The 13,246-nt window shown below is 40.3% G+C and overlaps 1 protein-coding gene across 2 annotated transcripts in view; it reads left to right on the forward strand.

Annotated features, from left to right (window-relative positions):
* LOC142596537 (SWI/SNF-related matrix-associated actin-dependent regulator of chromatin subfamily A member 2-like) overlaps window positions 1-13,246 on the forward strand; it is a 167,443-nt gene that overhangs the window by 43,315 nt on the left and 110,882 nt on the right. For both annotated transcript variants that reach the window (XM_075725690.1, XM_075725692.1), the window contains 6 exons: window positions 1,063-1,226; window positions 2,289-2,355; window positions 2,907-3,017; window positions 6,265-6,507; window positions 6,816-6,929; window positions 12,421-12,528. In XM_075725690.1, coding sequence (XP_075581805.1) covers window positions 1,063-1,226; window positions 2,289-2,355; window positions 2,907-3,017; window positions 6,265-6,507; window positions 6,816-6,929; window positions 12,421-12,528 — 807 coding nt within the window. The remainder of the gene's footprint in view (window positions 1-1,062; window positions 1,227-2,288; window positions 2,356-2,906; window positions 3,018-6,264; window positions 6,508-6,815; window positions 6,930-12,420; window positions 12,529-13,246) is intronic.

The following is a 13,246-nucleotide window of genomic DNA, read 5'->3' on the forward strand; positions in this document are numbered from 1 at the left end:
TATTACCAGTTCTGCAGCCACTTGTAAGTGGGAGACAATTGCAGAAAAAGTTCTGTTTGACTGTTGTTTCCCTGAGTTCAGTAAAGACAGTCTTCAGAGAATTTAGTACCTAAATATAAATCAATCGGCATATGTGTGAAGCTGATAGATTGGCTGTATTATTTTGTATAAATTTTCATGGATACAATGTATTACTTTTGACATACAATGTTTTCCCCATACTTCTTAGCTGAACTTTCTCAGACCTGTTAATTTACTTCTCTCCCCATGCATGAGACTCATCGAACATCTGGATCACGGAAGTGTGAATGTGTCTAGATTACACTTGTATGGGATAATGTGATATGTACATGCATAGAAGGCTGTGTGACAAGAAAGTAGTCACCGTGCTAGGATGTGATAGAGTGAGCGTGCCTTCTAGCTAGCCCAGCTAGGTAGATACTGCTTACTACACTGTTGTTTGCTTCTTCCCAGCTCTGGGATTCTACATGTCAGGCATAGTTGGTTAGCGGACCTCTTCTGACACATGGAGTTGTGGACAGCAAACACTAAATGGGTGTGTACTACAAGAGTTTCAAGATGCTAGTGATACAGTCAGGGGGGGTGAAGTGGAACCAAATGGGAATCTTATGGCTAGTGCATGAGACTTGATAGGTTTGGTTTTGAGAAAGTTTTGGTTGAGGCAGAGATCTGACATGAAATTTTACTCCAAAAGTTTTAAATTTGACGGTGTCTAAAGTAACGAATAGAATCTTTTAGTGGTCAGTGTTAAGAAACCTGAAGTATGGGTGGCAGTGTTAGTCTGCCTATAGTACAAAAAAACTTCAGTATGTATAAAATATGACTTTGTAGCATGGGCCATACTGGCCCTAAATAGCAGTGATGACTTTCATATAGGTGTAAGTCATATCACCTTTTCCAAGACATATTGGGAACTGCATGCACATAGTACTGTGGAAGGAAAAACAGCATCTAAGTAGTAAGAGAAGAACCTCGCTTCTGTAATATTAGTACTGCCTACCTCTGTGGATTTCAAATAATTGAAATGATTATTCATTTCAGCTCCAGGGCCTGGAATGGATGGTTTCACTCTATAATAACAATTTGAATGGAATTTTAGCTGATGAAATGGGACTAGGAAAAACCATACAGACTATTGCACTCATCACTTATCTGATGGAACACAAAAGACTCAATGGCCCCTATCTCATTATTGTTCCCCTTTCGTAAGTAAACTCATTCTGCTGTTCTGTGTATTGTAGTTTGGTTTCTTAGCAACATGTACTTTTTTTTCACACAATGACAAGATGAGGCACATCTTGGAATTGCACTGAGCATGTACTCTGAATTTAGCCTGTGATTATTTCTTCCTAACTGATTGTCTAGCATTGGAAAGGTGACCAGATGGCTGATAAAAGCACTTTGTTTCACTAATTTTGCTGTTCACTCTGCTGGCATGCTATATGGTATGTCCTACTTCACTGTTACTTACTCCTCACATTAGCCACGAGAGAGGAATGGTACTTTTTTTTTATATATTACATGCCTTTAGTTTTCCCCATTCTAGGAAACTTTTAAAGTTTCTAGAAGAGAGAAGCTGAAACTTGAGTGACTTTAGTTATTTTAAAACTCTTTCTTCCTTCTCTTCTCCCACCATAAGATGCACACTAGACCAGGTTGGTGCTGACTTGGCATGTCCAATGACTTCACAAACAGGTTATCTTCTGTTCCCATATCATACTGGCAAACACACTTTTACCCATTTTAAAGACTATTTATTGTGAACATAAAGCTGAAACCACACAGTGCAAAACCAAATCTGCCTAGTGGCAATAGTTTATTATTGCAGCTGAATACAGATGTATTTTACTGTAGACTTCATATGGCTATATCTGAAAAGTTGCAGGCTCAATTTATGAGAGGTGATCAGCTTACAGTGACACATAAGTCTTTCTGTGTAGGTATATCTTCCCCTTAATACGTGTCAAAACACAAAGGTATACTTCAAATACTTTGCTGAATTGGTCTGAAAGGGACCCCTGAATATAAGGGAAGAGACATTTTCCCCACTTTATTTCTATTTCCTCCCCTCAAATAAAGATACATATATCCTGATACAATATATTATGTGCTTCTTTTTAAATATACTGTTTATTATAGGGGGTGTAAGAAGTATGTTTAGAATCCAGCATTCAGTGGGAAACAGATGGCATAATTATGAAGTTTAACTTTTTTTTTTTAACAAATAATGAAATATGTTATTTTTTACCTATTAATCTTGTATTTAGAACTTTATCCAACTGGACATACGAATTTGACAAATGGGCTCCTTCTGTGGTGAAAATATCTTACAAGGTTTGATTTATTTTTTTATATGAACATCAAGCTGAAAGAATAAAACGTGTTTTTTCCTCAGTCCCTACATTGATTTGTAAACTGTGTTTGAAAAGTTTTGTCATGTACATTATGTACTAAGCAGTGAAAGTTAATCATCCCAAGATTACTGTGATTAACTGTAATTGCTTTCGGTTAGCCAAATGCAGAATAAAATTGTTAAATACCATATTGCAATGATTTGCTGAGAGCAATACAAATGATAAATACTGCACATTTTTTATACAGATGAATATTTTGTTGTTTGGCTACTGCAGTTCCTATAAAGTCAAGCAATTAGTAAGGAGACTAGACTGCCGGCTGCATGCTTCCATTCCCAAATAAACAGAGCTTTACAGTCCAGCAGATGGTTAGGGAAACCACTCTTGAAGGAGTATGGAATATATCAATATATTTGGTATGATTTTGCAGGATTACAAGGTCATATATTGGCTCTTTCTCTGCTAATTCATGACTGTACTGCATAGAAATATAGGTATATCTGTTTTCTTCATCCTTTGTCTCTCTTTTAGGGAACACCTGCCATGCGTCGCTCACTTGTTCCTCAGCTTCGAAGTGGAAAATTTAATGTTCTTTTAACTACTTATGAGTACATAATAAAGGACAAACACATTCTTGCTAAGGTAAGGTATGTCTGTCATCTCTTAACAGCTAACACTTAAAGACATCATCTTATTTGGTGCATAGCACAAAACACCTGGTTTTGATTTATAGTCCTGGATTGCTGTTTTGTCTTGCTAAAAATTAACCATTTCATCTACCTTTTCATTCCCCTGTTGACAATTGGATCTCTCCCTCCTGAAAACAGCAGGATTTTCCTGGATATAATTCAGAGAATAATATTATTGCTCTGGAATTTTGTCAGTACTGTAGACTTACCTGTCTTTAGAAAAGTGTGATTTTCCTTTCCACTGCCTGATAGCATTTATCCTAATCTGTCATCCTGACTCTATTTTTCTAGTTCTGTTTCTGAGCTGAAGCTCGCTGTTATTACAACCTCTCCAGCTGCATGGTGTGTTTTTCCCACGTAACCACCTATATAATGAATTTCATATCCAGATGCTTTATTACATAAGACTCAGTTTTTAAAAGCTCACAAACTGATCTGTGGATATTGGTGCCTCAGACGTAATTAACTGTTTTGAAAACTGTATGGTAGTGTAAGAGTATTTTGTAAAATACACACAAACCCGACCAGGTAGGTATGTTTTACCATACTGTGAAACCTTGTGATCCTATTTTCTTCCTTTTATCCTATTATATATTTAGATGTCTGTCGTGGTTTAACCCCAGTTGGCAACTAAGCACCACATAGTTGCTCACTCACCCTCCACCCACCGCCGGTGGGATGGGGGAGAGAATTGGAAAAAAAAAAAAAGTAAAACCCGTGGGTTGAGATAAAGGCAGTGTAATAGGACAGCAGAGGAAGAGAAAATAATAATAATAACAATGATAAAAGAATATACAAAACGAGTGATGCACAATGCAATTGCTCACCACCCGCTGACCGATGCCCAGCCAGTCCCCAAGGAGCGATTGCTGCCCCCCGGCCAACTCCCCCCAGTTTATATACTGAGCATGACGTCATATGGTATGGAATAGCCCTTTGGCCAGTTTGGGTCAGCTGTCCTGGCTGTGTCCCCTCCCAGTTTCTTGTGCACCTGGCAGAGCATGGGAAGCTGAAAAGTCCCTGACTAGCATAAGCAGTACTTAGCAACAACTAAAAACATCAGTGTGTTATCAACATTCTTCTCCTACTAAATCCAAAACACAGCACTATGCCTGCTACTAGGAAGAAAATTAACTCTATCCCAGCTGAAACCAGGACAATGTCTCATTTGTCCTCTCTGGAACATAGACAGTACATGATCTTAGCATAATTCTGAATGGTTGAAAACAGTTTTACTCTGCACAGTTTTTCTATCCCTCTAGTTTTTGCCCACCATTAGTAAAAGATAAGAGCAGGGAACAGCAGTGTGGCACCAATATCGTCTGTGCAATGGGGCTATGTAGCATCTGATGAAAGCACTTGAGGACTACAAACTGAGACTTTACTGGTCATGTGATCAGTACATCATAGTCTTGTTATGTTGCTGTGTACCTCATCACATGACTCAAATGTTGCACATAACTACAAACAGAGGTATCCTCTGGTTTATGACTGGCATGCCCTTGGATTTAGGGATCTGAGGGTGCTGGTTGACAGCAGGCTAAACAGGAGTCAGCAGTGTGCCCTGGCAGCCAAGAGGGCAAACCACATTCTAGGGTGCATTAAACACAGTATAACCAGCCAGTCAAAAGAGGTGATTATCCCACTGTATTCAGCATTGGTGTGGCCTCACCTTGAGTACTGTGTGCAGTTCTGGGCCCCACAATTTAAGAAGGATGTTAAGGTACTCAAATGCATCCAGAGGAGGGCAACACATCTAGCGAAAGGGCTGGAAGGCATGTCCTATGAGGAGCAGCTAAGGACTCTGGGTTTGTCTAGTTTGGAGAGAAGGAGGCTGAGGGGAGACCTCATTGCTCTCTACAGCTTCCTGAGGAGGGGAAGAGGAGAGGAAGGTGCTGATCTCTTCTCCCTGGTATCCTGTGATAGGACGTGTGGGAATGGTTCCAAGCTGTGTCAGGGGAAGTTCAGACTTGATATTAGGAAACATTTCCTTACCGAGAGGGTGGTCAAACACTGGAACAGGCTTCCTAGACAGGTGGTTGATGCCCCATGCCTGTCAGTGTTTAAGAGGCATTTGGACAATGCCCTTAATAATATGCTTTAAGTTTTGGTCAGCCCTGAAGTGGTTAGGCAGTTGGACTAGGTGATCGTTGTAGGTCCCTTCCAACTGAACTATTCTATTCTATTCTATTCTATTCTATTCTATTCTATTCTATTCTATTCTTGGCATGTGACCTGACTTACATGAAGCCTCTGGTCACATGGTCTAGGATTTGGGTATATGCCCAACATCTGTTGCGGGGGGTGGTTATATTTTTGGTTACGTGACACATGCTTGTCTACTGGTTATCTGGCCCACTTCTTTCTGGTCACTGAGGGCCTCAGCAAGCATATAAAGCAGCAAGAGGCACCGAAAGCTTCACATCTGTAATGAAGTAGGTTGTGAGGCAGTATTTGCTTTTTAAAAAGCAAAAACAACAACAAAAAAACCCTTAAACAGCTGACATGAAGTGTCTGAAAGGACCGAACTGTAGAACTGCCTGAATCCCTGATGTGCTGAGGTTCAAGCAGTGTCCCATCAAACTCATCCTATGGGGTATAGGTTAGCTATCCATGTCTTCGCACAGAAAGTAATAAAAACTGTGTCAGTTTTCTTTCAACATCTGCTCTGACTGCATTAAATTTTTATTTCAGAAGATGCAGTGACTGAGATGTCCTTAATTATGTTGCTACATTTTGGGGTTAGAAGAAAGGGATTAACTGAATCAAAGCAAAGTTCAGGGTTACTATCTTTTGAGAGAATACAGTTATTTTGTCTGAAAATGCCTTTGCATCCTGTCTAGTTTCTTCTTTCTGACAGTTTCATTTGGATTTCTCGTGTTCTTTTTCTTCCCCAGTAAGACAAATTCTGACCTTATGGTGCCAGTCTCCTGAACTCCTCCCAAGAAATGAGGGGATTCAGCTGTTTGCTGATGCAAGCTTATTTACAGATTTAGCTTACCTAGTATTTGTTTCTCCACTTGTTGCTTGGGAGGCCACTAATGCTTGGATAATGTCAGATTTGGGTTTTCAGTTATTCAGCAAGAATGACTGATGTTTCAGTTTTGAAACGTTCCTGTTTTAAACCTACTGGAAGGTAGGTTCTAATTCTGATGATATCTGACCTGCTTTTTCTTTACCAGCTTTTCTTCTTCTTGCAGATTCGATGGAAATACATGATAGTAGATGAAGGCCATCGAATGAAGAACCATCACTGCAAGCTGACTCAGGTCTTGAACACTCATTATGTGGCCCCTAGGAGGATACTGTTGACTGGGACTCCACTTCAGAACAAATTGCCTGAACTCTGGGCTCTTCTCAACTTCCTCCTCCCTACCATTTTCAAGAGCTGCAGCACCTTTGAACAGTGGTTCAATGCTCCATTTGCCATGACTGGAGAAAGGGTACTGCAACAGTTTGCTTAAAGTTCGTTAGAAACAAACCATTAGGATGGAAAAAAAATGGAGGTCATGTTACAGGAATAGTCTTTGAACTCTCCTTTGTGCTCAGAGAATTAGCATACTTAAAAGCCACCTTTATTACAGCTTTAAAAGTCTTCATTAAAGTGTCTCTTTCTGGACTCTGAGTCAATTTAGTTGTAACATAACAAGTAATTACTGCAAACATAATGAGAAATAATCTTTTACCTAATCACAAAGACATTATATAACACACTGAGTTGCCTTGTTGTGACCTTTATAAACTTTTGTAGGTGGACTTAAATGAGGAAGAGACTATCCTGATCATCCGTCGTCTCCACAAAGTGCTCCGGCCCTTTTTGCTAAGGAGACTGAAAAAAGAGGTTGAGTCTCAACTGCCAGAAAAGGTTTGCAATAGAAAGGGGTTTTATACTTTTTTTTTGAGCACTATATAATATGGTTTTTTGAGATGCATCCTAGATAAGAGGACTTATTAAGTGTCTATTGTTGTTGTGGTTTGTGTTTTTAACTCTGCAAAGAAGAAATACTGGCCACTGAAGAATCCTGATTTCTGCATTCTCAGTTTTAATCCTCAGTCCTACAGCTTTAATTCTGTATGTAGCCACCCAAGGTTTATATAAGACATACAGCTTGTTTCCATAGTATTTGGTTTCAAGGCATTAATAAAAGCCAGTCATACCCTGAGGGTCAGATTGTGCCACTCTCTCATGCACTGAGAAGGAACTTTGCTCACTGAATTGTTTCACTGAAACTCCTAAAGGACTGTGTGACATTCATAAATTTAGCACAATTTTAGTTAACTTTTCAGGACTCTTGAGTTGTGTGAAGTATTTTGTTTGGCTTGTATATGTGTCTTAACCAGTTTGTGCATCTCAGAATGTAAAATTCAACACTGATTTAAAAGACCACTATTTTAATTTCCAGGCATCTCACTCTACCCACACCCCTGCCCTCCTTTGTGATTTTGAGCCTCCTTCCCCTTTCACCCTTCCCCCCAAACCCACAAAAACATAACCAAAAATGAAAATTGAAGGCAGGCTGGGGGGACATTTGATACTTAAACCTGCTGGGTTAAAACCATAACAAAAATCAAGTTATTGTTACATGTGAGTTGTAAGGTTATATTTACATTAAATGAATGAAGAGTTCTTTATCTGCATTTAAAAAAAGACTTCTAATTAAAGACCTAAAAATTTAGAATGTTATGAAGATTGTTTCTATTTTGACCTTCTGTTCTCCCAAATGTCATATTCACAGTAGCCTTCTATGTAGCATTTATTTGAGCTTGAAACATAGATCTGAAAATTTTGTCTGACATTCTACCAGGAAAATCTCATTACTGAAATTTTTATTGCATTTCAAATTTCTGCCAATTAGAGCCACTGTATTTGATAGAACAATTAAGAGTCATGGGATTAAAAGGATTTATAAGTTGCATATGCACTGTTACTTAGTGGAGCACTTCTTTCATTTCTGTCCCCCTGTTTTCAAAACAAAGCATGTCTGACTTGAAGCATCAGACTTTTTGACAGAAGTCTGTTGGTGACAGTTCTAGCTGCTCTGACAGGCCCCTGATAAAGATGCTAAGTGGATGTTCGTGTTTCTTACCTGTGAGCTCATCCTCCTGTCCTTCTGAGATGAAAATAACCTATTGATTTTTTAGTCATAAAATCATATAAGTTGGAAAGGACCCCTGGAGGTCACTAATACAACCTCCTGCTCAGGGCAGGTCACTCAGGACCTTGTCTAGTTGAGTTTTGAATATCTCCAAGGATGGAGATCCCACAACCTCTCTGGGTTCCTGTTCTAGTGTTTGACCACACTCATGGGAAAATTTTTTCTTTATCTTTCTAATCAGAATTTCTCACTTTCCAACTTGTGACCATTGCCACTTGTCCTTGTGCTGAATGTTTCCAAGAAGAGTCTGGCCCATTAGGTAGTTAAAAAAACCAAATAAGGTCTCCTGAGCCTTCTCTTCTCCAGGCTGAACAAGTCCAGTTCCCTCAAACTCTCCTCATATGTCATGTGCTCCAGCCCTCTGTCCATTTTGGTCGCCCTCTGCTGGGCTTGCTCCAGTATGTCTGTGTCTGTTGTGTAGTGGGGAGACAAAAGCTGGGCACAACACTCCAGATGTGGCCTCACCAGTGCTCAATAGAAGAGAAAGATTGTTTTCCTTGACCTGGTGGCTGCACTTTTGCTAATAAAGCCCAGGATGCTGTTGGTCGTCTTTGCTGCAAGGGCACATTGCTGGCTCATGTTCAACTTTTTGTCCACCAGGACTCCAAGGTCCTTTTCTGCAAAGCTGCTTCCTAGCCAGTTGGCCCCCAGAGTATACTGGCATTATTCCATCCCCAGTGTAGGACTCAGCATTTCCCTTTGTTGAACTTCATGAGGTTCCTGTCAGCCCATTTTTCCAGCCTGTTGAGGTTCCTTTGAATAGCAGCCCTGCCTCCATCATATTGACCATTCCCCCCAATTCAAGGGTTATTCCATCCCAGATGCAAGACTTGGCATTTATCCTTGTTAAACTTCATGAGGATCCTGTCAGCCCATTTCTCCAGCCTGTCCAGGTCCCTCTGACCTACAGCATATTGAGCACACACCCCCCCTCCCAATTTGGTGTCATCCACAAACTTGCTGAGAGTGCACTCTGTCCCATCATCTGGGTCATTCATAAAGACATTAAACAGTATTGGCAAAGTATTGACCCTTAAGGGACACCACTGGTAACTGGTTGCAAGTTGGACTACTACTGAGTAGCAGTACTGGATTTGTACCCTGGTAATCCAGCCAAATTTCCACCCACTTTATTGTCCACTTATCCAGTCCATATCTTACTAGTTTGGTTATAAGAATACTATGGAAGACTATGTCAAAGGCCTTACTAAAATCAAGGTAAACAAGATCCACTGCTCTCCCCTTGTCTACACAGCCAGTCATCTCATTATAGAGGGCAGTCATTATAGAGGGGATGATTTCCCCTTGATAAATCTATGCTGGCTGTTGCCAGTCACCTTCTTGTCCTTCATGTACTTGGAAATGTCTTTGAGAAGGATTTGTTCCGTAAGCTTCCCAGAGACGGCAGTGAGGTTGACTGGCTTGTAGTTCCCTGGATTCCCCTTCTTGCCCTTCTTCAAAATGGGTGTGACATTTGCTTTTACCAGGCATTCACAACCTCCCCTGATCAACATGACCTTTCAAAGATGATAGAGAGTGACCTCACAATGACATCAGCCAACTCCTTTTGCTACCTTAGATGAATCCCATCTGGTCCTATGGACTTGTATATGTCAAACTGGTTTAAGTGGTCTCTAACTGTATCTTCCTCTACTATGAGTAATGCTTCACTCCTCCAGACTCTGCCACTAGGCTCAGGGACCTGTGAGGCCTGAGGACAAACCTTACCAGTGAAAACTGAAGCAAAAAAAGGCACTGAGTACATCAGTCATTCCTGTGTCCTTTGGCACTAGGTCCCTTGCCCCATTGAGCAGTGGGCCTCTGTTTTCCTTAGCCTTTCTTTTACTGCCAGTGTACCTATAGAAGCCCTTCTTGTTGCCCTTCATATCCTTCTCTAGTTCCAACTTCAGCTGAGCTTAGGCTTTCCTAACTTCATCCCTGCACTCCTGGGCAATGTCTCTATATTCCTTTCAGGTAGCCCATGTCTGTCTCCACCTTCTGTGTGCTTCCTTTTTGCATTTGAGCTCAAGTCATGTGTTCCCTGTTCATCCACACTGGCCTTCTGCCATGCTTGCTTGACTTCTTCCATGTCATAAGAAACAACTTCTGCTCTGAGGAGGCTGTCCTTGAAGATTATCCACCTCTCCTTGGCCCCATTGCCCTCCAGAGCAGTCTCCCATGAGATCCTGCCAAGGAGATACCTGAACAAGCTGAAAACTGCTCTCCTGAAGTGCAGGGCTGTGATTCTATTTGTCTTGCTCACTTCTCTCAGGATCCTAAACTCCACAATCTCATAGCTGCTGCAGCCAGTGCAGCCCTCAGCCTTCACATCTTTGAGCAGTTCTTCTTTGTGTATGACTATCAAATCCAGCAGAGCATGTCCCCCATGAGCTGTGTAAAGAAGGCTTCATACGCTTCCTTTTTGTTGATCAGAAAGCCTGTAGCAGATGCCTACCACAATAGCACCTGCACTGGTTTGTCCTCTGATCCTTACTCATAAGCTCTCAACTGGCACGTCACCTGCTCCGAGGCAAAGCTCGGTGCGTTTGAGCCCCTCCTCTGCATAGGGCACAATCCCCTGTCCTCACCTTCCCTGTCTGTCTTTCCTGAAGAGCCTGTACCCATCCATGGCAGCACTCCAATCATGTGAGCTATCTCCCACATCTCTGTAATCCGAATGAGATCAGAGTTTTGCAAATGTGCATGGACCTATAATTCCTCCTGTTTGTTGCCCACACTGCGTGTGTTTGTGTACAGGCACTTGAGATGGGCCCCCAATCATGCTGCTTTCATAGGGGAAGCACAAGAACCTCCCAAGTTGTGCTGTCTCCCAGACACTTCTTCGCTGCCCCCCCATGCCTTTGCTTTTCTTCAGGTAATGGCAATCCTTCCCTGATGTACCTAGTTGAAAGATTTCATCACTAGGTTAATGAAATTGTTAGCGAAGATGTTCTTTATTTAGTTTGTCGTGGAATAACTGGAATTACAATTTAGATCAGGTCAGAACAGAAGCAGTTTATTACTATAGCTATAGGAGAGAACGCAAAGCAGCAGTGACAGACTCTGCTGATATGAACTCTGCCCAAATGGGGCAGTTACAGAGTTTATATACCTTTGGGTTATACAACTCGTTCTTCACCAAACCGTGTCAGAGAAACAGGACTATAGTAAATTGCAACAGAGAGCAGTAACATGTGGATTACTTCATATAGGGAGGGTCCAAACAGTCAGATAAGGGAGCTCTAGACAGTACCCCTTTTTTATAAATAATTCACTCCTTTGTTAATTAAATTGTGCTGATTCGGTGAGGCTGTTAGGTCATGCTGACATGTATTTCTTAACTAGTGAGGCCTCCAAAGGCCTATGAAGTGTTAAATATAACTGTTAACTTCCACAAGTTTGTTTATGAAACATTAAGCATCTTGCTCTTTTTTCTTTTAATCACTTCTTGCATTATTTGTCACCATTGACTTCATTATGTGACTATTTTCATTTTAGCCTAGTTATTAAAGACAGTGAAGTATACAAGCCTGGCAGTCAAAAACATGTCTGTTAAATTGATACATGAAAACTTTTCTTGTGTTACTGGACTTAAGGGTGGTGTGCAGTCAAAACATTCTGAAACTAACTAATTTTAATCATATTTAACAAGAAGTCAAACTGAATTTGGTGTTCATACTCTACTTCATTAGTTCCCCTGGTTTTTTTAGTAGATATTGAGAAACAAAATAGCATGTTTCCATCCCCACATTGGTAAGTAGAATGCTACTTAGGACTATAAGTGATGTTATTTATTTTGTGCCAGTTGTGATTGATGCTTTGCAGGTATAATAAATTTCACAGGTTATTAGCCATTCAGTCTTTTGATGGTTGGTTAAAATTATAAGAAGAGAGAAACAGGAAATAATAATTCCTTTTTTATATATTTGGTAAAACAGCACTGAATCTACAGTCATGCCCTTAGAATCTATGTGTCTTGTAGTAATCATAAATCCCACAGTTAATCTTTTCAAATAGTCATTATTATGCTTGCAAGTGGATTGCAACTTGTTTAAAGGTGCTGTTATGATGAGGATCAAAGAAATACAGGTTTTGTGTTATTTGTTTAGGAGGGCAAGGACTTGGAATTAAAATCATACTGAAATTATTATATCTTGGTAAAACTTGACACTGTATTTGTTAATTGTGTTTTTACACTAGGTTGAATATGTAATCAAATGTGACATGTCAGCTCTTCAGAAGATTCTGTACCGCCACATGCAAGCCAAGGGAATCCTTCTCACAGATGGTTCTGAGAAAGACAAGAAGGTACAAAGGGGAAACTAGAACACTTATGAAACAATAGATCATGATCATGTGTTAACTACATGACTTCTTTTTAAAAAAAATTAAGTAGGTTCTTACCACACATATCTTTGAAGAAAGCAATCTCAATTAGACATGTTTGTTTATTAAAAGACAGTAGTTTGTGCTCTCCATTCATAAGGTAAAAATATGCTGAGTTTAATCCAATAAAAAACCTGACTAATTGGGATTGTGGCAGCACTGACTACTACCGGGTGTTCGTCTTTTCTCTCAGATCCATTATTAAGCACAAATCTTGTTTTGGCCAGCTAGGGTATGAGTGCCTCTGTTCATACATACAAATAACATCTGTTAATGCAAAAAGGTGTTAAAAGAAAAATAAGATTCAAAGTCATGTAGTCATACATTAGAATAGGCCAAAATAAATGTTGACTTTTCTATCTTACGATTTTGGCACATGGTCAAGTTATTGTAGAGAAGACAAATAGCCATGCATCAGATTGTCTGTAAATACATATTTTACATTGCAATAAATGTGAGGTACGTTGGATTTGCGATGAGATTCCTCAGAGTACGATCCTGTAGGCACTTAACATAGAGCAACAAACATGAGCCAGCAATGTGCCCTTGCGGCAGAGGGCCAATGGTATCCTGGGCTGCATTAATAGGAGTGTTGCCAGCAGGTTGAGGGAGGTGATCCTTCCCCTCTCCTCAGCACTGG

Source organism: Pelecanus crispus, chromosome W, assembly GCF_030463565.1.
Source record: "Pelecanus crispus isolate bPelCri1 chromosome W, bPelCri1.pri, whole genome shotgun sequence".
Classification (NCBI taxonomy): Eukaryota; Metazoa; Chordata; class Aves; order Pelecaniformes; family Pelecanidae; genus Pelecanus; species Pelecanus crispus.